Below are 24269 nucleotides of genomic sequence, written 5' to 3'. Positions count from 1 at the left end.
GGGTGACTTCCTCAAAGAGGTCTGGATGCATGCCCCCGACTGTCTTGCCTAGTGGACCCTCCCAGAGCACCAGGTCACCAATTGAACGGATTTTTTGGGGCACCAGCTGGCCTTCTTTGTGGCTGATCAGAAGCTGGATTTCTCTGGGTCTGATGAAGTCTTTGAGGGGAACATCAGGAAAGATTTTCTGCAGCTTGTCAGGTTGAACATGTCGGTGCACCTCTGCAATTTTGTCAAGTCCGTAGCAGATCAGTTGGTGAGACTTCAGAGTTCCTTTTGGAGTCCTGACTCTGATCTTGAGGAGGTAGCGCTTTGTAGCGACAGATACTTTCATCCCTCCGACGCCATGGACGACTAGTGCGACATCTTCACTGCGAAGGTTCAGCTTGCTTGCAGCTCTGTGGGTTATGTAATTTGTGTCAGACGCCAGGTCAATAAGTGTTCCGATTCTTTGCCCGTCATTGGCAGTGACGTTAAGGAGCATCAGGATCACAGGGTACTCGTGCAGACCAGTCTCCTCCAGAAGGCCTCTCTCTCCTCTCTCTGCTGCAGTGGAGTTGTATGCTCGAGATGCGATGTTGCAGAAAGCATTGCGACACTGCTGCGCTAGCTCAGGTGAAAGTTTGGAAAGAAACTCTTCCTGGGCCTCGGTGTAATTTTTCCCCTCAGCTCTCACCGGACCAAACTTGGGTCTTTGGGACAGCTGTCTGGGTAAGGGACAGAGAAGGTAGTGGTGTTGGTCTCTGCACTCTGGATTCCCACACAGGTAAGTAGTTTTCTGCAGGGTTCATTGTGGATTTCGAGGCACCTCTTGCAGGCTCCGAGCTGTTGCACTGCGTCCCTCTTTTCCTGGAGCTTTGTGGTGGTTCTAAACCTCCTGCAGATGTAGAGCTTTCTTTTGTGTTTTGGATCTCCGCAGATGATGCAGCCTCCTAATTCACTGCTGGATTTAGTTGTCCTTGTTCGGGCATACTTTGTTTGAAACCTGGTCTTCTCCTTGGCAGGGTCGATGTCTCTCAGCTGTTCTAACTGCTCGTAGATAGACTCTTGGGATTGGAGGTATGCCAGTAGCTTGTCAAAGCGGTTCTGGTGGCTTACAGCATTTCTTGGGTCAGCAGCGTGGGTAAGCCAGTCTTTCTTCAGGGACTCTGGCAGCTTGCTCTCGATGGATTTTATTACTAGTGGGTTTTTATGGCATCTGCATTGCTTAGTTCATTTAAATCATAGAGGGCCTTTTCCACTGCTTGGATGAGCTCTACGATTCTTCTTGGGTGGTTACCACGAACAGGTGGGATAGCTTGTAGCTCCTCGACAATCTCAATAGCGATGGTGGCTTGGTTTCCGTAGCGGTTCTCTAGGACTCTGAAGATCTCGTCTGCTGAGGTGTAAGTAGAGAGCCGTAGATCCTTGGCCACTCTTTCGTCGAGGCTATCAAGTAGTTGAAATTTCTTCACCTCTTTGGATCCGGTTGGTTCACCTTGCTTCTGTAGAGCCTCCCATTCTTTCCTCCATCTGTAATACTCACGCTGGCTGCCGGTAAACTTTGGTAAAGCTGTGGCTTTTAGCTTTATGGCTGCAACAGGGGCTGCGCTGTGGGCTGTGACAGGTACTCTGTTGCTGTCCTCTTTAATACTTGCTGCTCCAATCAGGGCGGCTTTCCTCGACACCAGCTTGGGAAGGAGGGTTTCGAGCTCCGTTAGCCGACGATTGAAATCTTGCTTCTCGGCTCGTGGAGCCCAGCGGTTCCAGGTCTGGTGCGCTTCTTTGGCTTTGTGCACCAGGCTCTCTAAATGGCGGAGCATAAAGTCATATGCCTCCAGGGGTGTGTCAGGCTGAGTGGAGGAGACGTTCTCGCACTCTGCCTCTGCAGCTTTTAGAGCAAGGGTCAGTTCTCTTTCACCACATGAGGCCCATAATGTCTCCTGGACAAGGTGCTTTACCTCTTTTAACTTCTGCTCACACTCTTTCTCCGTCTTCTCTATGTCAGCTCTCTGTTGGTCGCTTAACTCAGGTGCGCCCTCTGCTTCGGTTCCTTTGCCCTGTGCAATGTAAGCAGCCTCAAGCTCCTCATTTGCATCCATCACTTTAGCGCCCTCTGCTGTGAGTCTTTTGAAGTTATCTTGCAGCTCCTCCACAGACATCTCCATGTGGGTCCTCGTTATATGGTTGGTGAGTCGGGAAAAAAGTCTCTTTACTGTAGTTCGCTCTGTTTTCAGCTCTTCGAGTGACTTGGACTCGGCCATGTTGCCTTTTTGGCTGTTGGACTGACAGGTGAACGGCAGGTAGTTGATTTCCTCCAGGCCCCCAGGTGGAGTCTTCTCCCTCTTTGTGGTGGGCTCTTGTGGAGTCTTCACTTGTCACGGCCGGTTTCCTACCGTCAGGCCGGTTTTTCACTGTCAAGTGTTTCTTTTAACTGCGAGGTGTCCACACTTGACAAGGACCAGACTTCGGATTTCACTCAGAATAATTTATTTGAATAATTGAACAGGAGTTGAACAGTATAGTTGAAAAACCTTTAAACACAGAAATAAAAAGCATTTTGAATAAAACAGGTATTTCCACAGTAAACACAAGTCAAGGTAAATATTTCAAAAACGGTAAGTATATTTAAATTCAATATTATTCTTCACATTTCACCAAACTAATTATGCATTTTAATTAATCTTTAACAAACAATTTTGGCTTACTATTTAAGCATTCTTTTACACAAATTAGGTAGAAAACCCACACATTTTAACCATATATATCCATGCATTTGAACATAGTTTCTCCCTCTCTTCAACCATGCAGCGACAACTTTAACTCACCCATATTAACACCTAAACAGAAAAAGATTTAAACAACATTCAAGTGAGCTTACCGATAGCCCGTCAAATCAAAAGTCTCATTCCCCGCAGTGGATGTGTGCTGCTCATTCCGTCGTGTCAGTCCCTTTCCACCAGCCAAATGACTGCGTTATATGCTCCCGCTGATTGAAGTGTGTGCGAGCTTCTGATTGCTCAATCTAATTCACCTGGTCGAGGGTGCGCCAGGGCGCGCACGCACGGTCACACGCGGCTGCCGATGCAGAGCGGGGCGGCACGCAGGTGAGACGGCATGCAGGAGGAGGCGGGCACACGGGAGACAGGCGCACCTCTGCCAGATCAGCGCGACAGTTATACAAGCTGTCGCTCACTACTTTACACTGTTATACAAGCTGCACGCTCGCTACTTTACGCTGTTATACAAGCTGTACGCTGTTATACAAGCTGTACGCTCACTACTTTACACTGTTATACAAGCTGTACGCTCACTACTTTACACTGTTATACAAGCTGCACGCTCGCTACTTTACGCTGTTATACAAGCTGTACGCTGTTATACAAGCTGTACGCTCACTACTTTACACTGTTATACAAGCTGCACGCTCACTACTTTACACTATCCAACGAAGGTTAAAATGAAGGGCAACTGGACTTGGTTGAAGCTACTGGAAGACGTTTCGTCCCTTATCCAAAGGACTCCAAAGGACTACTTTACACTGTTATACAAGCTGTACGCTCACTACGTTACACTGTTATACAAGCTGCACGCTCACTACTTTACACTGTTATACAAGCTGCACGCTCACTACTTTACACTGTTATACAAGCTGTACGCTGTTATATAAGCTGTACGCTGTTATACAAGCTGCACGCTCACTACTTTACACTGTTATACAAGCTGCACGCTCACTACTTTACACTGTTATACAAGCTGCACACTCACTACTTTACACTGTTATACAAGCTGCACGCTCACTACTTTACACTGGAGCAAAGGGTCATTTCTTCAGTGTTGAAGTCACATGAAAAGATCTAATCAGATATTTACAAAAATGTGAGCGGTGTACTCACTTTTCTGAGATACTGTATATCCACAAGCATTTATATAACTGATAAATGAATGTAAAACACAATATGAAATCTAACTAAAATCCACTAAAGTAAAGCACAAGGACATGTGTGTGTATTATAAGAAGAGCCTGTGAGTGTGAGTGTGTGCCTTCGCTGCCAGCTTCCAGAGGGGTTTTGCCTGTCATTGCTGGCCTTTGGGGGAGCTTTGCCTTTGCCCCTGACCTCCTGGGGGGCTCTGCCTTTTTCCTGGTTGACCTCAGAAACTTTTCAGCCTTTTGGTCCAGCCTCTTGGTTGCCCTCTGGACCTGTTCAGCCCTTTGGTCCTGCTTCCTGTTTGCCTGATTGCCACAGCTCCCCTACAGCCCAGCCTTCAGGCCGTCTGCCTGAGGAATCTTGCTCCATCGCTGTCTGGCCCTCAGGCCTTCCGCTTGAGATTTCCTGCTCCACCCCTGTCCAGCCCACTGGTCCCATTCTATTGGCCTCAGTACACTTTCTCTGAGATCCCATCTCCTGAAGCAGCTGTCTCACACGTTTCATTTCCTTATTCATACTGTTGATATCAAAACACATACGGATCGCATATCATTTGCAGAAGTAAAAACAAAATCAAAATCATGGTTGGATGTTAGTGCGTTACCCAAACATGGTCTTCAACGTGACCGCTTTTATGATCAGCCTGTCACCTGTCATGACAGTGATCTGTGGACGTTGCGATTAATCCTCAGAATAAAATCAGTGTCTTTGTGGACATTAAGGCAGTTGTCAAGTTGCCAGCAGTGGCAATGACTTACCGTGGGCTACTGCTGGGCTATTGCTGCAGGAATCACTGTTTAAATCAAAACTAATCTGTATGAAGCTGTGACTGATCAATGACAATCATCTGTCATATTGGGATTAATTGCACTGACTGGAAATTGTCAGACTGCGACCGTAACCTAGCAGATGATATAAGTCACACACAAGTCCACAACCACACAACATCATTGTTCCACATCTTACCATAAACCACTACAGAAATCACCATATTTCAACTCAATTTTACATAAAAATTGGCCAAACAATTTGAAAGTTTGCTCAGTAGCTTTCACATCAGGTGTAACGTTAGCATTATAGCTGTAACTTTAGCTGTGTTAGCCAGCGTTTACAAAAACAACTCCGCACTTGAACAGTCTGTGAAGTCACATTGCCGTGTTTATTTTAAATATAATTCACAACCTATAAAGCATACTTACAGGTTGTGATTGTGAATTTCCAGGCCCAAACAGATTTGGAGTTGCATTGTCTTTAGGACTAAACGTTGAACTGTTGCCGGTGTTCTGACGATCTATGCTGCCTTGCCGAAAAATGCTACCATAGCGCAAATTGATAGACTTGACTCTACTCGGCCCTGCTCCGTTTTCCATTGCAGATAATACCCAGAGATAGTGCGTAGTTTATCGTCATAGCGACGCCATATACAACTGCCGCAACGTAATGTTCAATGCGACACACACACCAACGACACACAAACAGCTTTCTCTTTTTTAAGTTAAAACGTTTGAACCTTCCTCAGAATGTAAAGACAGATAAGCGGTATGAAAACCTTCCAGCTGTGTTTTCCTCTGCCGTTGTTGCTGCAGCGGTCTGTGTGACGGCGGGAGCAGAGGGCTCTGTGAGCGGGCGGCTGGCCGGCCTCCTCCCGCAGGTTGGCACAGGCTTCCCCCAAAGCCACTAGCGGAGCTCCTCAACTCCGAAAATATTCAAGCACATTTTTTGTTCAGCCATCACTTCTCGTAAAACTGTCAATATTTGAAATCTACACAGCTGATTTCTCACCTCAAAACTTCTCAGAAGTGGATTTAGTGATGAAATTCCATACGAAAACTGTAAAAAAAACTGTTGCTGGCCTCTGTCTGGTGCAGCAATGATGATGCAGTGAATAGTGAATATTCTCTCTGACCAATCAGCAGTCTGTCTGTTTTCACGTTACATTTTAGTGTCCCTGGACTACAAACGAGCTGTTTTCAAGCAGTTCAGAGCAGTGCTTTTTCACTTTCCAAACCTGTTACGTGCACAAAAAAGGAGATATAACTCAATAAAAGGGAGGGGAAAAGCCAAAAAGCATAATACCACCTCTTTAAATACAGTGTGGCCCCTGTGTGGTTCAGTGAGGCCACTCTGTTGGAGTGAGACCTCACTGTTCTTAACCATCTTTGTTCTGTTGAGGTGATTGCAGATCTGGTGCACCTGGGGGCCTGTGAGCCTGAGGAGATAAAGCTTCACCTGGTCACATGACCACTGCCATATTTTGTCTTGGGTTCATTTACTTTACAGATACACACCCTGTACATGTAAATGGTTATGTTTAGTTCACTCTTTTGTTAAATAAATAAATTTTTTTATCTTTTACGCTGCCTTGTTACCTCATGTCACGGCTGGTTGTGTTTTTGTTTTGCATCTGTTCCGTGTTTAGTGTCAGTCCTTTTCCAGGGCCCCGTTTCAGAAAGCGGGATTAGTAAAGATTTCTGAGCATGTTAAGCCTGAGGTTAGGGAAACTGTGGATTTTCTGTTCACACAGCTATGAGCGGCACCTGTGCTGATTAGTTTAGGTTCAGAAAGGGTGTTGTTGACCTTCACAAGTTGAGTATGTTCAGTTAAAAAACAAGAGCACCATTTAATGACAAAAGGGTTAACACTCAACTGCTTTATTTTTTGGATTAAGAGGTAAGGCTGAATTGTGTTAAAAAGCTGAGCTAAAATCATTAAAATGCAGAGGTGCATATTATTTTCTGTCTTCCAAATACTTAAAAATTTAAAGAGTGACCTTGTTTACAGCGTCGTAACTGCTTTTATTGTGTATATGAGCAAATTGGAGCTTTTAACAAGGAGGTATTTTTCCAAACATTTCACCACAATTGAAGTTAAGGCTATCGGTTTGAAGTTCTTCTAGGATGAACAGGCTTTCTTAGGTATTGGAGTAATGACACTTTTTTCAGAGGGTGGTGGGGGGGGGTTGTCCAGTAACAGCTGGAAAATTGGCACCATGCAGGGGTCAATTCCTCAGCAGATGGATGCTAGCATGGGGTTGCAGTCTGAAGAAAATTCCTGGGTCTCAAATCTGATGAAGAAATCATTCAGTTCATTGGCTTCATGTTGGCCATTGCCTTTATGGAATCCCAAGTGATGCTCCAAGACATCCTTTTGCCGCCTCCTAGCTTTCCTTAGGACATGATTAAGCTCAATCTGTACAACTATCAACTACGTGCGATCGCAATTTCTAAAGGCATCCTTTTTCATGTTTGTTTTTGTTCAATGAAAAAGCATTCTGATTCTGAATGAAGAACCTGTCAGTACAGGTAAAACATGCTTTCAGTGTCTCTGTACTCTCTTCAGACCACACCATGTTTTGAGTTGTGGTTTACTGCTTTTGAGCACAGACTTGTTTGTGGAAATTAGATGAACTGTATTGTGGTCAGAATTAGCCAGTAATGGGTTAGATTTGGTTAGTTTGGTTAGTTTGACATTACCATAGCACAAAGACATGAGACATACTGATTAAAACATAAAAAATAGATGAATTAAGTTTGCAATAGTTAAAATCAACTGGAATACAAACAGGGTGCGTTGCAGTTGGTGGTGTACACAGTCTGAAATGCGGGCAGTGGCTCAAGCTGCAATCCTGCTGAGTGGAACGTATATGCAGAGAGTTTAAACTCCCTTGGAGGATAAAATGGTGTCATGCTCACACGGAGAAGTTCTGCATCAGGGTTACAGGCTAGCTCGCTAACTGTAAACTGTATGCACCAGTTGTTACTCACAAACAAGCACACACCCAATGCCTCTGTCCTTCCCTGAAGTTTCACTTGTGTCCACTCGGATGACGGAAAATCTCTCATGGTCAACCAAAGAGTTGGGGATATCTTTATGGAGTCAGGTTTCTGTCAGCACCATTATACTCTATTCTCAATACTCAGAACATATCCTGGTGTTGAAGCATAGTTCCTCCATTTTGCCATTGCAAAGTATTGTGGAGGGCAATGAAGTTTGGTTCCTGTCATGCTCTTGGGTTTTTGTGTGGTATTTTTCTGTTATTTTGATTATGTCCATTCCGTTTTACTGTTAATTGATCATTGCCTCCTGGTTCTCTGTATTTGGTTTCACATGTCCTTGTGTATTGTCGCTAGCTTTACTTCCTGTTTTTTTTTGTAGTGATCAGTTTCATGTGTTTTTTGTCTAGCTTTGTTTCCTGTCTGCTTGATTGCTTATGTGTCTCACCTGTGTTAATTGCCCTGCCTGCTTGTGTGTAAATATTTCCCTCAGTTCTGTTTAGTCCTCGTGGTGTCGTCGTCTTATGTTGAGTGTTCTGTCTCATGCTCTGTTTCCCTGTTTTCTGGATTGTTCCTTGTGTTTTGGATTGTTTCTGCCCATTGGATTTACCTTTATTGGACTGTTGGATTATGTCTTTGTGTCATCTGCCTTGTTTGGACTCCAGCTTCAGTGTAAGTCTGAGTTTGTTTTTTTTATTCAATTTTATTTATATAGCGCCAAATCACAAGTTATCTCACAGCGTTTTTCATAAAAGAGCAGGTCTAGACCGTACTCTGTGATGATATTTACAGAAGCCCAACAGTTCCCACCAAGAGCAGCACTAGGAGACAGAGGCAAGGAAAAACTTCCATTTAAGAGGCAGAAACCTCGAGCAGAACCATGGCTCAGGGTGGGCGGCCATCTGCCTCGACCGGTTGGGGTGAAGGAGAGAGAGAGAGAGAGAGAGGGAGCAGGAGAGGAATAGAGAGAAAAAGAGAGGGATGTAAGGAGAGAGAGAGGGGAGGGAGGCAGCCTACACAATATACACACAGAGGTACAGACAGTGAAGGTGATGTTGCTATAGACTAAATGAAAAATGGTACAGATATTTATAGTAGTGTTAATGGTAACAATCGTAATGTTAATGATTATAATAACAATAATAACAATAAGACTAGCAACAATAGTCGTTGGTTCAGGACTCACCTGAGCCAGCCCTAACTATAAGCTTTATCAAAGAGGAAAGTCTTAAGCCTACTCTTAAATGTGGGAGATGGTGTCTGCCTCCTGAACCCAAACTGGAACCTGGTTCCACAGGAGAGGAGCTTGATAGCTGAACGCTCTGGCTCCTAGTCTACTTTTGGAGACTCTAGGAACCACAAGTAACCCTGCATTCTGGGAGCGCAGTGCTCTGGTGGGGTAGTAAGGTACTATGAGCTCTTTAAGATAAGATGGTGCCTGACCATGAAGAGCTTTGTAGGTAAGAAGAATGATTTTAAATTCTATTCTGGATTTTACTGGAAGCCAATGCAAAGAAGCTAAAACAGGAGAAATGTGATCTCTTTTCCTGGTTCCTGTCAGACCACGTGCTGCAGCATTCTGGATCAGCTGAAGAGTCTTAATGGACTTTTTCGAGTAGCCTGATAATAAGGAATTGCAGTAATCCAGCCTAGAAGTAACAAATGCATGGACTAGTTTTTCTGCATCATTTTTAGAGAGGATGTTCCTGATTTTCGCAATATTACGTAGGTGAAAAAAGGCGGTCCTTGAAATTTGCTTAATGTGAGACTAAAACGACATGTCCTGATCAAAGATAACTCCAAGATTCCTCACAGTGGTGCTGGAGGCCAGGGCGATGCCATCAAGGGAAACTATATCTTTAGATAATGCGTCACGGAGGTGCTTAGGCCCCAGAGCAATAACTTCAGTTTTATCTGAGTTTAACATTAGAAAATTACAGGTCATCCAGGTTTTAACATCCTGAAGGCACATTTGAAGTTTAGCTAACTGATGAGTTTCATCTCTCTTGATCGATAGATATAACTGAGTATCATCTGCATAACAATGAAAGCTTATGGAATGTTTCCTGATAATATTGCCTAAAGGAAGCATATATAAAGTGAAGAGGATTGGTCCGAGGACAGATCCTTGAGGAACTCCATGAGTAACTTTGGCGTGCATGGAGGACTCATCGTTAACATGTACAAACTGAAATCGATCTGATATTTTGTGTATTTTTGTGTCTGCAATTTGGGTCCATACGTCTGAATTCCTGCCTCAGCACTCAGCTTCTCTGATAGTATGACACCACCGACAACTAAGATGGACCCAGCAGACTCTGTAGCCCATGAACTGAACCTTTTACTTTTTGATTTAGTTTTGTTAAAGGATGAGTGGAGGAATGCAGACTCTGTTAAATCCTGGCAAGTGGCTCTGTTTAAGGCACACCAGGAGGTAGCCTCCAAGCACTGGCTGCTGGGCCTATTACATTCCTGACCTCCGACCTGTTAGCCTCCAGCCAGATTCCCGGCCTGTTACCAGCCAGCTAACCAGCATCCACAAGCCTGACTCTACCGCAGTTAGCAGTCTGCTATCCAGCTTCCACCTGTCTAATCCCCGGCCCGCTAGCATTCCTGTGGCTAGCCCCCTGCCTGATTTCCGGCCTGCCCATCTGCCTGCCTTGTGGTCCCACTGACACCAGCCCTGGGGTCCCCGTTGGTGGTCCCGCCGGTTCCTGTTCCAAGTTCTCCATCAGTGGTCCAGCTGCCGACTCCTGCTCTCTGTGCTCAGTCCGTGGACCTCAGCCCAGCTGCTCAGTCCTTGGACCTCAGCCCAGCTCTGCCTCCTGTGGTCCCAAGCCTCCTTACCCGTTCGGCCCGTCTGGTCGAGACTCTGTTCGTTCCTCTCCCCTACCAGCCAGTTTCTCTCCCCTGCCTTCAGGCCGACCCCCTGAACTCTGCCCCCTGGGTCGTATTCCGAGACGACCTTCTGAACTTTGTTGCCCCCTTGTTCTGCCCTCTGGCTGCCCTCCTGAGGTTCCCCTATCTGGCCCTGCACTGCCCCCCCCACCCCCACCCCCGATCTGCCCAGCGTCCTGGGTCGCCTGAACTGTTTGGTCCCAGTTCTCCCTTTGCCCTGCCTTCTGGCCGCACGCCTGAACTTTCCTGCTCCCCCTCAGTTCTGCCTTTGAGGTCCCCCTCCTGTGGTCCCCCATTCCCCTCCGCTCTGCTGTGATCTCCGTCCTTTGGTTCCCTGCCCTTTCCAACCATGGACTCGAAGACTTTTCAGTTGGACTCAATTCCTCCTCCAGGTCCCCCCTCCGCGCGCCCTGGATTGGTTTGGACTCTTGTGGGGTTTTTTGGGTTTTGAATGGACTTCTGGTAGCCGTCCCTTAAGGAGGGGGTTCTGTCATGATCTTGGGTTTTTGTGTGGTCTTTTTCGTTTATTTTGATTATGTCCATTCCCTTTTTGTTTAGATTTGGTTAGTTGATCATTGCCTCCTTGTTGTCTGTTTTTGGTTTCACATGTCCTTCTGTATTGTCGCTAGCTTTACTTCCTGTTTTTTATTTTGTAGTGATCAGGTGTGTGTGTGTGTGTGTGTGTGTGTGTGTGTGTGTGTGTGTGTGTGTGTGTGTGTTGCCCTCAGTTCTGTTTAGTCCTCGTGGTGTCTTCGTCTTATGTTGAGTGTTCTGCCTCGTGCTCTGTTTCCCTGCTTTCTGGATTATTCCTTACATTTTTTGGATTGTTTCTGCCCATTGGATTTACCTTTTATTGGACTGTTGGATTATTTCTTTGTCATCTGCCTTGTTTGGACTTCAGCTACAGTGTAAGTCTGAGTTGTTGTTGTTTTTTTTTAACTGTATTAAAATACCACCAACTGAACCCGCTTTGTTCTGGTGTCTGCAATTTGGGTCCCTACGTCTGACTTCCTGCCTCAGCACTCAGCTTTTCTGATAGTTCTTCCGTCATCTTAGGCGTCTGCCTCTTCTCCGTTGGCGCCTGTGCTGTTTAGGTTGAAATTTCACTGCTTTCGGGCAGGTCTATGGTAGAGGTGAACCCAGTGGAGTGAGGTGGTCAGAGACAGCACCTGTGCCTCTCTGGTGTTGGCTGCGCCACAGATGAGTAGACGAACAAGGAGTTAAAACTCTACGCTGGCATACTAAAACTCAATATAAACAATAAAACACAAGTTGAATATAGCAGCACAGTGTGGGTCGCAGCAGAGCAAGTGCTGATCAAACCTTTTGAATCATGTATTTGCGCACTGTTCTCTTCATGGCCATTAGTTAATTAGATTTATTGTATTGAAGATTAATACCTCTATGAAACCTCGCAGTTAATGCCATTTTAACATTGTCAACACTAAGTATTAAGTAAAATTGCGTTTTAGCGGCAGTCAGTCAGTTTTACTTTGAGTGTTTCAGTGAGTTTAATTAGCAGTAAAAGAAGTGCAGCCCATCATGTTATTAGAACCAGCTATAGTAAGACGTTTTAATCCTTATGCATTGTATTTGTACCTCTATGAATAAGTCACAGTATCTACTATGTGGCAGGGTCCCCACAGTTATCTGCTTAGTCCTCCCAGATGTAGAGATGGACCTGCCTTCAAAGTTAAGCACACCTACAAGTTGGTCAGCACTGGAAAAAAAACATACATGCATTACAGGTGACATCAGGTGAGAGAGGCTTTACGTCCCTTTGGACTGTACACGTTGCTGCTCGCATCCTAGCAGCAGAAGAAGATAAAGTTTCCACAGCTGCTTCTGTGTGGATCATTACAGGGTAGAGGCTTCATTAGTCAAAGCTCTCATTTAACAAGCTGATTAACAAAGACTGTTTGGAGCAAGCTTTTATTATTATGACTTGGTTAAACCTTGAAACTTGGCATGTAGTTTTTTTTACGTTTATAATAGTAGTTTTGTAGTTATTACAGAACACACAACAGGACATATTCTCTGTCCTGTGGGTCTTTTCAATAGGTATCTAGATTGTCTGCTTGATTGTCAATGCACAGAGATTATCATGCATTATTATCAACAATATTATTTAGTCTTGAGAAAAGATGTGTTGAATGTTACTACTGCATCTTATCAAGTGTCTGGAAGCATCAGTTCATCAATGTCTGATTTAATTTTACAATTTTATTGTTAAAATGTGTTCTTCTTTCCTCATGCCAAGGGTAAATAGTTGCTCCTGACTTTGTTTGATCTGTTATTCATATGCAAACTTTGACAAGCAAGCTCAGTGATAAACAATAAATATAAAACATACAGTATATGTATATTAGCTGGTTTTGCATGGGCTACATTTAACTTTGGATGGAAGTATTTGTACACACTTTTTTATGTAAATATGGCAGGTAAGGAAAGGATAATTTGATTCTCAATTCTGTTTTACTTTCCTAATGTCTTTTACTGTATATGGCCTGGGGCAAGTTTAACCCTTGCAAGTCTTGTTGAATGCAATTTTACCTCTACTCTTTACTCTCTTGCTTCTCTGTTGTGCAGACATGATAAGCAATAACAGCTTTACTCCTGAGTATTTTCAGCTGACTCTGTTTACAGACTCTGGGCCCCTCAGATATCTGTTCTTCTGTCTGTGTCTGTTGGTCTACATGACTATAATCTCTGCTAACGTTGTCATTATTCTGACAGTCTGCCTGGAGAAGTCTCTGCATCAACCCATGTACATGTTTATCTCCTGTCTGTGTTTAAACTCTCTGTACGGCTCAGCCGGCTTCTTCCCCAGGTTCCTGATGGACATTCTGTCTGACACTCATTTGATCTCACGTGCATCTTGTTTCATTCAGATGTATCTTATTTACACCTATGCATCATGTGAACTGACCATCCTCAGCATCATGGCCTATGATAGATTTGTTGCTATTTGCCAGCCTTTACACTATCACAGCAAAATGACCTTTAGGATGGTGAGACATCTTCTGATTTTTGCTCTGCTCTACCCTGCATTTGCTATTGCTGTTTGTCTTTATCTTACGATTAGATTGCCTCTGTGTGGAAATAAACTGCACAGGCTTTTCTGTTCTAACTGGCCTGTGGTTCGGCTCTCCTGTGTGGATCCAACTTTGAATAATATTGTAGGTCAGTTTGTTTTGATAACAATCACCTTCATCCCCCTGTTCTTTGTCCTGTACACCTATCTACGGATTCTGCTTGTGTGCAGGAGAAACTCGTCTGAATTCAGAGGAAAGGCGTTACAAACCTGCCTGCCCCACATGGTGACATTTGTGACCTATTCATTCTCTCTCTTCTGTGACCTGTCATTGACTCGATTAGAAACTGATAAAATGAATCCAATCATCACAGTCATTTTATCTTTAGAGTATCTGATTATTCCTCCCATCAACAACCCTCTAGTTTATGGCCTGAATCTGCCTCAAATCAAAGGAGTTATTTTTAGATTTTTGAAGAAACGCAAAATGGGTCCTGCTGATAAAATGTAAAACTCATCATGCAAATACTAGTAGCACCAATACAAATAGGAGATATAGAATCTTTAAGCCTTCTGGAATATGTTAAATATATGTTGTACATACATAGATTTTGTTTTATCATTTGTTGTTGAAGATCAGAAAATCTCTGAACAGACAAGATAATAGATTAACCTGTAGCACAAACATTATGATAATATTGCACAAATTGTATATGCATGGTGAAGTCACAGTTCCTCTGACTACAATACATATTTGAAATCCACAACCTAGAACTTATTTTGATGGGATTTGAGTTGTGTATGATCAGAATCTGCATGTTAGATATTTCATTCTTGTATTTTCTGTATTTGGCTTTGTATGTTACTCTGCATTTATTTTGTTATTTCTTAGATAATATGTTGTGAACCAGTTGTACTTTCTAATTACAATAACACTAACCTCTATCTCTGGTGTAGAATAATCACCAAGCAGGTCTGAGAGTGTACAAGCATGCTGTCCTTTGAGAATGTCCTTCGGCAGAGTGTTGCTTTATCAACATGTTATGCAACATCAGCACGCTCACAATGATAATGTTAACATGATGATGTTTACCAGGTAGAATGTTTACCATGTTCAGCATCTTATTGTAGTCAACACATTTAATGTTTGACTTGATGATGGAGATAGATGAAAAAAGAGCAAATCAGCAAAGTTATTACAATTTATCCTGACTGGAACATAAATCTGTGTACGAAATTTAAGGCAACCCATCCAATCGCTGTTTAGAAATCTCACCAAAAGCCAAACGTCAACATGCTGGTGTCGGAGAGCAGTCACGGGATCAAAGCCAATACTATGCTTTCTCTAGGGACCATAGCTGTGTGTAGAAAATTTCATGGCAATCCATCCAATAGGTGTTGAGATATTTGAGTCTGGATCAAAGTGGCTTTTTATTCTTAATGTCGTCATATTGTCTTTTACTGTCACTGTTAAGTCATTTGAAAAAACGTTGAATAAAAAATGATCGGATGTATTACTTTGACAGATGACTTTACTTGTGGGGGCGGGGGGTTGAGATGTTGCAATGAACAATCGGAACAATTGAGAAATCTCCATCAGAATCAAAATCAGCTTTATTGCCAGGTTTGTGTACACATACGAGAAAATTGTACAATGCTCACAATGTGCTTACTCATACAATAATACAATGATAAAAATCAGACACAGGCTCCAGTATAGAGTATAGAGAGAAACTATATATATATATATATAAATAAATTACACACACACACACACACACACACTATAAACAAGATAGATTGAGACAATAGTGCAATGAGTGCAAAGGATCAAGGAGTTTATTATTATGTAAATGTTGGCGGTGGATGAGATTTACAGGTATGCATACACATACAGACATGTACACACTGCGATGGAACATAGTGCAAAGGACGCTGGTTATGTACTTGAGGTGGATGGATTTGGTATACAGTATATACAATATGACGATATAACTCTGAAATAGAGAATAATGAATAAATGATAGCCAGTAAACAGGTGGCTGATTAGAGACAGAGTTACTGGGTTATTGCACAGGAGTCAGCTGTTCATCAGAGTGATGGCTTGTGGGAAGAAGGTTGTTCTGGCTGCACCAGAGAGCCAGCTGATCAACTTCCCATCTATAGGCCGACTCATTACTGTCCCGGAAGAGACCAATGACCGTTGGGTCGTCAGCGAACTTCAGGAGTTTGACAGATGTGTCTCCTGAGGTGCAGTCGTTGGTGTAGCGGGAGAAGAGCACACACCCCTGGGGGGCGCCAGTGCTAATAGTCCGGGTGCTGGATGTGATGTTTCCCAGCCTCAAAAGTTTTTGATCCACTGACAGGTGGAGGCTGGCACATTGAGCTGGGTGAGTTTGGTGCTGAGGATTTCCGGGATGATGGTGTTGAACACCGAGCTGAAGTCCACAAACAGGATCCTTGCATATGTCCCTAGAGAGTTGAGGTGTTGCAGGATGTAATACAGTCCCAAGTTGACAGCATCATCCACTGACCTGTTAGCCCTGCAGGCAAACTGAAGGGGGTCCAACAAGGGGCCTGTAATGTCCTTCAGGTGGGCCAAGACCAGTCTTTCAAAGGACTTTGACTATATATGTCAGGGTGACAGGCCTATAGTCATTTAATCCAGAGATGGAGGTTTTTTTGTGGACCGGGATGATTTTGGACCGTTTGAAGCAGGAGGGAACTTCACACACCTCCAGTGATCTGTTGAAGATCCGTGTGAAGATGGGGGCCAGCTCGTATGCACAGATTTTCAGGAAGTATGGTTTGACACCGTCTGGGCCAGGAACCTTCCTGATCTTCTGCCTCTGGAAGAGCTGGCACACATCTTCTTCACAAATCTTGAGTGCAGGTAAGGGGTCAGAGAGGAGGGGTGACAGCGTGGCAGTGGGGGAAGGTGACTGAAGATTGTGTTGGAGCTGGGGAGAAGTGTGACTGTAGGCTTCTCAAACCTACAATAGAAACCATTCAGCCCGTCAGCCAGTCGTTGAGTACCAGCAGAGTTTTGGGAATGGTCTCCTGTAGTTAGTGAGTGTCTGCAGGCCTCTCCACACTTACGCAGCATCACTGGCCGTGAAGCTGTTTCCTAGCTTTTCAGCATAGCACCTCTTTGCTGCCAAAGCACGGGGCACTTCCTGTCGGCTCAGAGGCATTGTGAGGCTACCCAGCCGACCAATCACAGTCCTTACGGTCTGCGTTGCCTCGATGTGTATTTACATTTTTGAGGAGGTGCAAGTCAGGCTACAGTGTAGGCTACGGGGCTACGCAGAGGCTACGCTGTCGATTTGACGCAGAAGTATAAATTACAATTAACAAGGCTGCAGGCCCTGATGGTGTCCGCCCTGGGCTGCTCAAAGCCTGTGCCCCCCAGCTATGTGTCTCACATGGCTTCTCTACCGCCGCTATGCAGACGATACGCAACTGTACCGATCTTTCCCACCAGACGATCTCACCGTCTCTGTGATCATGGACTGTCTCTTGGACATACTCGCATGGGGGAAGGCCTGCTACCTTCAACTAAAGCTCTCTAAGACTGAACTCCTGGTCATTCCAGCCAAGCAATCTATCCAACATAAAATCCTACTACAAATTGACGACTCAACTATCACTCCAACCAGGGTGGTGAGAATCTTGAGTGTCATGATTGATGACCAGCTGTTCTTTTTAGACCATCTTGCTGCCGTCTCTCAGTCATGCCGCTTTGCTGTATATATAACATAAGAAAAACCAGGCCCTAAGAGATGGGAATCGTCGATTGCGTGGGGGACTTTGGGTTTATAGTTAGTTTTTTGTTCTGTGTTTCATTGCGTCGCTGCATCCGGGTGTGGGATTATCCCGGACAAGCTCCAGCTACAAGACCGCGCCTTCGACCGTCTAAAATTTCGTCTTTATATTTCAGACAGACTCTCAACAACGTGCGGCTCCGTGAGCTCTCTGAACTGGAAACAGCTTCACTTCACCACAACTGCTGTCCACGAATACGTGAAGCAGCATGAACACGTGAAACGAAAGTATCCCACAGCACTTTGTCTAGGACGGCAGCACCGCAAATCGTGTTTACTTTCTGTCGCCACACAAGCACGGCAAATTATCAGCACGAGGACACGTAGTATTTCTTCTTTGCCTTCATGTTAAAAGTAATTTCTGCGGCGCTGCTGTCATGGTAACATAACGTTACACCACGAGTCATGTAATGTTCGGCTGTTTCATATTTTCTGTTTATTTAACGGCCACATATGAGCGGGAAAACAGCTGAATCTAATTACAGACAATCTGTGACTGTCTGTACAGTCTGTGAGTCCTTTCAGGTGTTCACTAATGCAGAAATACATTTTATTATCATACTGCATTACTTATATTGAAATGAATCCATGTCAGAAACATTTAAAGTTTTAAGTAAAGTAGCCTGTTATTGTTATTATCAAAACACATCAGTGACATGGAAATTTCAGGATGATTGAATAAAATATAGATTTATTGATTAGACATGTTATTGATATTTATTTTGGATAAATTGGTATGTTAATCGTGTAATAGGCAACTTTTCTTTCTTTAGAATAAACAAAATTAGTCGTTAGATTAATCGACTTGAAAAATTTCCATCGTCAACCACTTATCCATTCAGGGTTGCGGCGGGCCTGGAGCCTATCCCAGGTGACATTGAGCGAAAGGCGGAGTACACCCTGGACAGGTCGCCAGTCCATCGCAGGGCCACACATAGACAAACAACCACTCACACTCACATTCACACCTAAGGACAATTTTAGAGACACTAATCAACCTAGCCTGCATGTCTTTGGATGGTGAGACGACAGTACTGGGGACCAACATATCATGTTAATGTGTCCTGCACTCTTATGGCCTGAAATGTACATGAATACTCACTCACGCATGTAGTCAGTTCGTGACACACTTTACCTCCCTTTGGACCCTGTTTGCACACGTGGCTGCTCTCAGTAAAACAGTTAAAAAGGATGAAGGTTCAGCAGCTGCCTCAGTGTAGGGGAGGAGGCTGTGTATTTTTCCTAAAATCTAACGCAGTGGAGCGAAGATTGTGTTTAACTCTCTACATGACTTTATTAGAAGGACAAACCATGGGACTCATAAACAGTATACAGAGTAATTGGTTGGCTGATATATGAACTTATTTTACAGCTACTGTAGAACAGAAAAGTGGAAAATGTCTTAACTACCTAAATGTGGAAGTTATGCAGAATATTATCAGGTGAAATTGTTGAAATGTTAAACTGATGCACCTTACACGGATGCAGGCTTATGTTATGTATTGTTGAAATAAGTGTTCAATAGGAAATTTTAATCAATCAATCTTTTTGTCCTCTTTTGACATGGCTTTCCTCTCTCTCCCTCCATCACTCACTTCTTCCAGTTCTGCTGTTGTGCAGACATGATGAGCAATAACAGCTTTACTCCTGAGTATTTTCAGCTGACTCTGTTTACAGACTCTGGGCCCCTCAGATATCTGTTCTTCTGTCTGTGTCTGTTGGTCTACATGACTATAATCTCTGCTAACGTTGTCATTATTCTGACAGTCTACCTGGAGACGTCTCTGCATCAACCCATGTACATGTTTATCTCCTTTCTCAGTTTAAACTCTCTATACGGCTCAGCCGGCTTCTTCCCCAGGTTCCTGATGGACATTCTGTCTGACACTCATTTGATCTCACGTGCATCTTGTTTCATTCAGATATATGTTATTTACACCTATTTATCATTTGAACTGACCATCCTCAGCATCATGGCCTATGATAGATTTGTTGCTATATGCCAGCCTTTACACTATCACAGCAAAATGACCTTTAGGATGGTGAGACGTCTTTTGATTTTTGCTGTGCTCTACCCTGCATTTGCGATTGGATTTGCTCTTTATCTTACTGTTCGATTGCCTTTGTGCAGAAATAAACTGCACAGGCTTTTCTGTTCTAACTGGCCTGTGGTTCAGCTCTCCTGTGTGGACACAACTCTGAATAATATTGTAGGTCAGTTTATTTTGATAATAACCATCTTCATCCCCCTGTTCTTTGTCCTGTACACCTATCTACGGATTCTGCTTGTGTGCAGGAGAAGCTCGTCTGAATTCAGAGGAAAGGCGTTACAAACCTGCCTGCCCCACATAGTGACATTTGTGAACTATTCATTCTCTGTCTTCTGTGAGCTGTTATTGACTCGATTACAGGCTGATAAAGTCAATCCAATCATCACAGTAGTTTTATCTTTAGAGTATTTGATTATTCCCCCCATCAATAACCCTCTAGTTTATGGCCTGAATCTGCCTCAAATCAAAGGAGTGATTTTTAGATTTTTGAAGATACGCAAAATGGGTCCTGCTGATAAAATGTAAAAGTCATGCACATACTGTGTAGCAGCTATATAAATAGGAAATCTAGTATTTTTCTCGCTTTTCTCGTAGACTCCACAATAACTTTCTTGCATTAAATATTTTAGTTATCTGTTTCTCTTGGTCATTCTCTTCTGCTGAATTGTTAATGTTATTCCTTTTAATAAATATCACAAGACAACTGTTGTAACTTCTTCATTTATTAATTTATCCACAACAAAATATCTACTTAGCACCACAAATACTAAACTGTAATAATAAAGGATAAAAAACAAATAAAAGGCGACAGTGCTAACCACTGCACCACCCTTTTTTCTTACTAGTGACTTCAACATAATCAGACATGTGGTTTAACATTGTTATGACACACATCCTGCAAGTTTTGTAATGATTGGAGAGGCATTTTCTGATCAATAGCTTCATTTTTATAATTCCACATCCAGTTATTATGCATTTATAGCACCTCATAGTGGTCGATGTGAATGAGAGTTGCAGTTACAGGTGCTGGTAATATAATTAGAATATCATCAAAAAGTTGATTTATTTCAGTAATTCCATTCAAAAAGTGAAACTTGGATAATCTCTCTGTGTCTGTGACTTGTATAGCGCCTTTCTAGTCTTTTCAACCACTCAAAGCGCTTTTACACTACATCTGCATTCACCAGTCAAACACATTCATACACTGAGCCTAAGTGCTCAAACGGAAACTAACATTCACACTCACTCATATTCGGGATTCGGCAATTCAGGGTTCAGTATCTTGCCCAAGGACACTTTGACATGCAACCAGGGGGAGCCAGGGATTGAACCGCCGACCTTCCGATTAACGGCCAACCCGCTCTATCTCCTGGGCCACAGCCACCCCATTATTATTATATAACGTTAGCTTTCCATATTAGTTCACCACGCGACCCGTGTTACTATCCTGTGTGCAGCTGTTGATTTAGCCTGCAGAGAGGATGTAACGCTACAGTGGCTTGGACCTGCCGCTGTTTGCTTCGTAACATTCAGTTTATGTTTATAGTGGTTTTTATATACAGTCTATGGGTTTTACCAATAACTTTACTCGTTCCCCTTCTCGGGGAACCAGGGTTACATACATAACCCGAGACGTTACCCTTCGAGGGAACTCGAACTGCGTCGGTGACAACACTATACGAACGAGATACCCACTAAAAATATCCGCCTGCCCCAGTGTGCAATAAAGTGGCACGACTAAGAGGAGAGTGCACGAGTGCCAGGTGCCGAAGGAAGGTCAAGACTGTAAAACCGAATGAATGTGTGCGGAGTGGCCCAGCCAGCCGCTAAACACACATCCTGCAAAGAGGCCCCGGAAAGGAGGGCTCGAGAGGCCGCCATGCCTCTGGTAGAATGAACCCTCACACCCACAGGTGAAGGCAAACCACGCACCTGATAGGCCAGGGAAATAGTCTGAACAATCCAGTTGCTAATAGTATGTTTGGATGCAGGGAGCCCAGCACTGGGGGACCCAAAACACACTAGCAGCTGGTCAGCCTTCCTCCAACGGGAGGACCTCAGAGTGTAACACTCAGTGCTTTGACGGGGCAGAGCAGATGAAGTCTCCCGTCCTCCGCCGTCACATGAGGTGGAGGATGAAATGCCTGCAGCACTGTGGACCCTGCCGCACAAGAAGGCACTTTAGGGATGTATCCTGGACGAGGGTGCAGGATAGCCCTAATATTCCCCGGGGCAAACTCCAGGCTTGCGGAGAAACCGAAAGCACTTGGAGATCCCCCACCCTCCTCCTGATAGCAAGGAGAAAGGCCATCTTGAGGGTCAAGTGCTCAGCCTCAGCTGACTCCAGGGGTTCGAAGGGGGCCTCAGCCAACGCCCCAAGAACCACCGCCAGATCCCAAGTGGGAACCTTGGACCGAGTCGCAGGTCTCATCCTCCGGGCACCACGGAGGAAACGTACAACCAAGGGAAGTTTCCCCAAAGACCCCTCCCTCAGAGGGGTGTGGAAAGATGAAATAGCTGCCACGTACACCTTGAGGGTGGAAGGAGAAAGACCAGCAGAGAACCGGTCCTGGAGGAACTCAAGTACCTGAACCACCGGGCAGGTAAGAGGGTCCACCGACCGCTCCCTACACCAAGTGGAGAAAACACTCCACTTCAGGCCGTACATCCACCGTGTGGACGGGGCCCTGGAGCTGAGGAGGGTCTCGACTGCTCCGGCTGTTAGACCCGCCTCTAGGTACTGTGCCCCCTCAGGGGCCAGACCCACAGTCGCCATATGGCGGGGCAAGGGTGAAGAACCCGGCCCTGCGCCTGGGACAGCAGGTCTCTCCTCAGAGGGACCCGCCACGTCCAGGAGCGATCATGATGCCCGAGAACCACACCCAGGTTGGCCAGAACGGGGCTACGAGCAGTAGGCCGACATTGTCCTGGTGGACCCGCTCCGGAACCCCTGGGAGCAGAGCGACTGGGGAAAAGCATACAGACGTAGCCTCGGCCATGAATGTACCATGGCGTCCAGACCCAACGGGGCTGGAGGAACGACAGAAAACCATAGCGGGCAGTGCGTAGTCTCTTGAGACGCAAACAGATCCACGTCTATGGGGCCGAACTCTTCGCACAAGAGCTCCACCACTTCGGGGTGAAGTCTCCATTCTCCGGGCCTCAGCCCCTGCCTCGACAGCAGGTCTGCTCCCCGATTCTGTGTCCCCCGGGAGATACATCGCCCTGAGCGATAGTAACCTCTGCTGGGACCACAGAAGGATCTGACGCGCCAGTCTGTACAGACCGCCCTGGTGATTCAGATAGGCCACCACTTCTGTGTTGTCGGAATGAACCAGGACGTGGTGGCCTTGGAGATCGGGCAGGAAACTCCTTAGAGCCTGGAACACCGCCAACATCTCGAGACAGTTGATATGCCACTCGGATTGATGCACCTGCGTCTGTCGAAATGACCAGCCGGTGATAAGACCCTCCCAGCGCGGGCCCCTGGGACAGGAACCAAGTTTCCTTCCAAACTGATAGGGAACGAAGACACTTGTGCGTAACCCAAATCAGACGGAGAGGATTTCCCCTCGGGGAAAAAACCCTTGGTCCTTAGCCACCACTGCAGGGGTCTCATGTGCAGCAGTCCAGATGGTATTACGCTGGACGCAGCCGCCAGGAGACCCAACACTCGTTGAAAGTGTTTTATAGTGATGGCGTGGCCTAACTTCACCCCTTTCAAAAGCAAATATGGTGTCGACACGTGCAGGAGACAATTGTGCCCGCATCGTTGTCGAATCCCATACTAGCCCTAGGAACGTAGTCCGTTGGGTGGGCGCCAGCACACTCTTCTTTGCCTCAGCCCTAAACGCCGCAGATGGGCCTAAAGGGCGCAGCCCTCCATCCTTCTTGGGGACTATAAAGTACCGGCTGTAGAACCGTCTGTCTGGGGGGGGGGGGACGGAGAAAGACTCCGGGACTGGATGATGGTCCTCAGATCACGCCTCTCAGAAGGCTGAGGGTGAGAGCGCCGTCTCGCTGCCCCAGTTCCTCGGGGGGACCGCCCGAGAAGCGACACTCTGCTTCCTCTCCTCTCCGTAGGAGCTCGTAGAGGGAAGGGACCTACGCCTGGCAGCCGACGCTGCCTTGGGTCCAGACCAGTGAGGGAGGTACTGGCAGAACGCTCTGCGTCTAACGCTCATCATGTAAATCATGATGTAATGTTGCAGTGGGAGTTTACCTGAGTTTCCAGCTCTGCCTGTTCTCCCTGTCAGATAGCCGCTGTCACTCTGCCTTTTTTTAGGAGTATTGTGCCCATATGTGGCTCGCTGCACTGAATGAAAGGTACAGCGCCGGTGTTGATCTGCCTCTGAGAGGGGAACATTGAAGTAACAGAGCGGGTGAGTGGGTTGGTGGTGGCATGCAGTTGAGTTGATTATGTTGTCAACTGGCATTTGGGTCAGGATCTTCCGCGTTTGCATCGCGGTGCATCTGGGAATCTTTGGTTTTTTTTGATTGATTTATTCTTTTTCTTTCTCCCACCCATATTGGCTACTGGGGTTCTTGCCTGCCTGTTACAGTCGTGGCGTCCCACTCTCACTAACAACTACATTCTTTAACAGGCTTATGTGCACACACATGTACACACACACATACAGACACATACAGACACATTCACCCACACGCACGCACACAATCAGTCTCACACATAGACAACAAACAAATGTAGGTTTTCCCTGGTAGAATTATTCCTGATGCTTTTCTTTCAGTTACTTATTTAAATTAATTATTATTCCAGC

General features: G+C 45.1%; 2 protein-coding genes across 2 annotated transcripts; both read left to right on the top strand.

Annotated features, from left to right (window-relative positions):
* Nucleotides 1–13170: 13170 nt before the first annotated feature.
* Nucleotides 13171–14124, top strand: LOC119903623 (olfactory receptor 51L1-like). The gene has a single exon (XM_038719866.1). It carries the CDS (start codon nucleotides 13171–13173, stop codon nucleotides 14122–14124), a length of 954 nt encoding a protein of 317 aa, XP_038575794.1.
* Nucleotides 14125–19059: 4935 nt separating this feature from the next.
* On the top strand, nucleotides 19060–20013 carry LOC119903622 (olfactory receptor 56A5-like). Its single transcript, XM_038719865.1, has one exon. The coding sequence runs from the start codon at nucleotides 19060–19062 to the stop codon at nucleotides 20011–20013; it is 954 nt and encodes a 317-aa protein (XP_038575793.1).
* Nucleotides 20014–24269: the final 4256 nt, after the last annotated feature.

This window comes from Micropterus salmoides, unplaced genomic scaffold (genome assembly GCF_014851395.1).
Source record: "Micropterus salmoides isolate LMB-PRFRI ecotype aquatic unplaced genomic scaffold, ASM1485139v1 Ms_hic_scaffold_15, whole genome shotgun sequence".
Lineage (NCBI taxonomy): Eukaryota > Metazoa > Chordata > Actinopteri > Centrarchiformes > Centrarchidae > Micropterus > Micropterus salmoides.
Note: the sequence above shows the minus strand (reverse complement) of the source record. Positions and strands in the feature narration are given on the sequence as shown.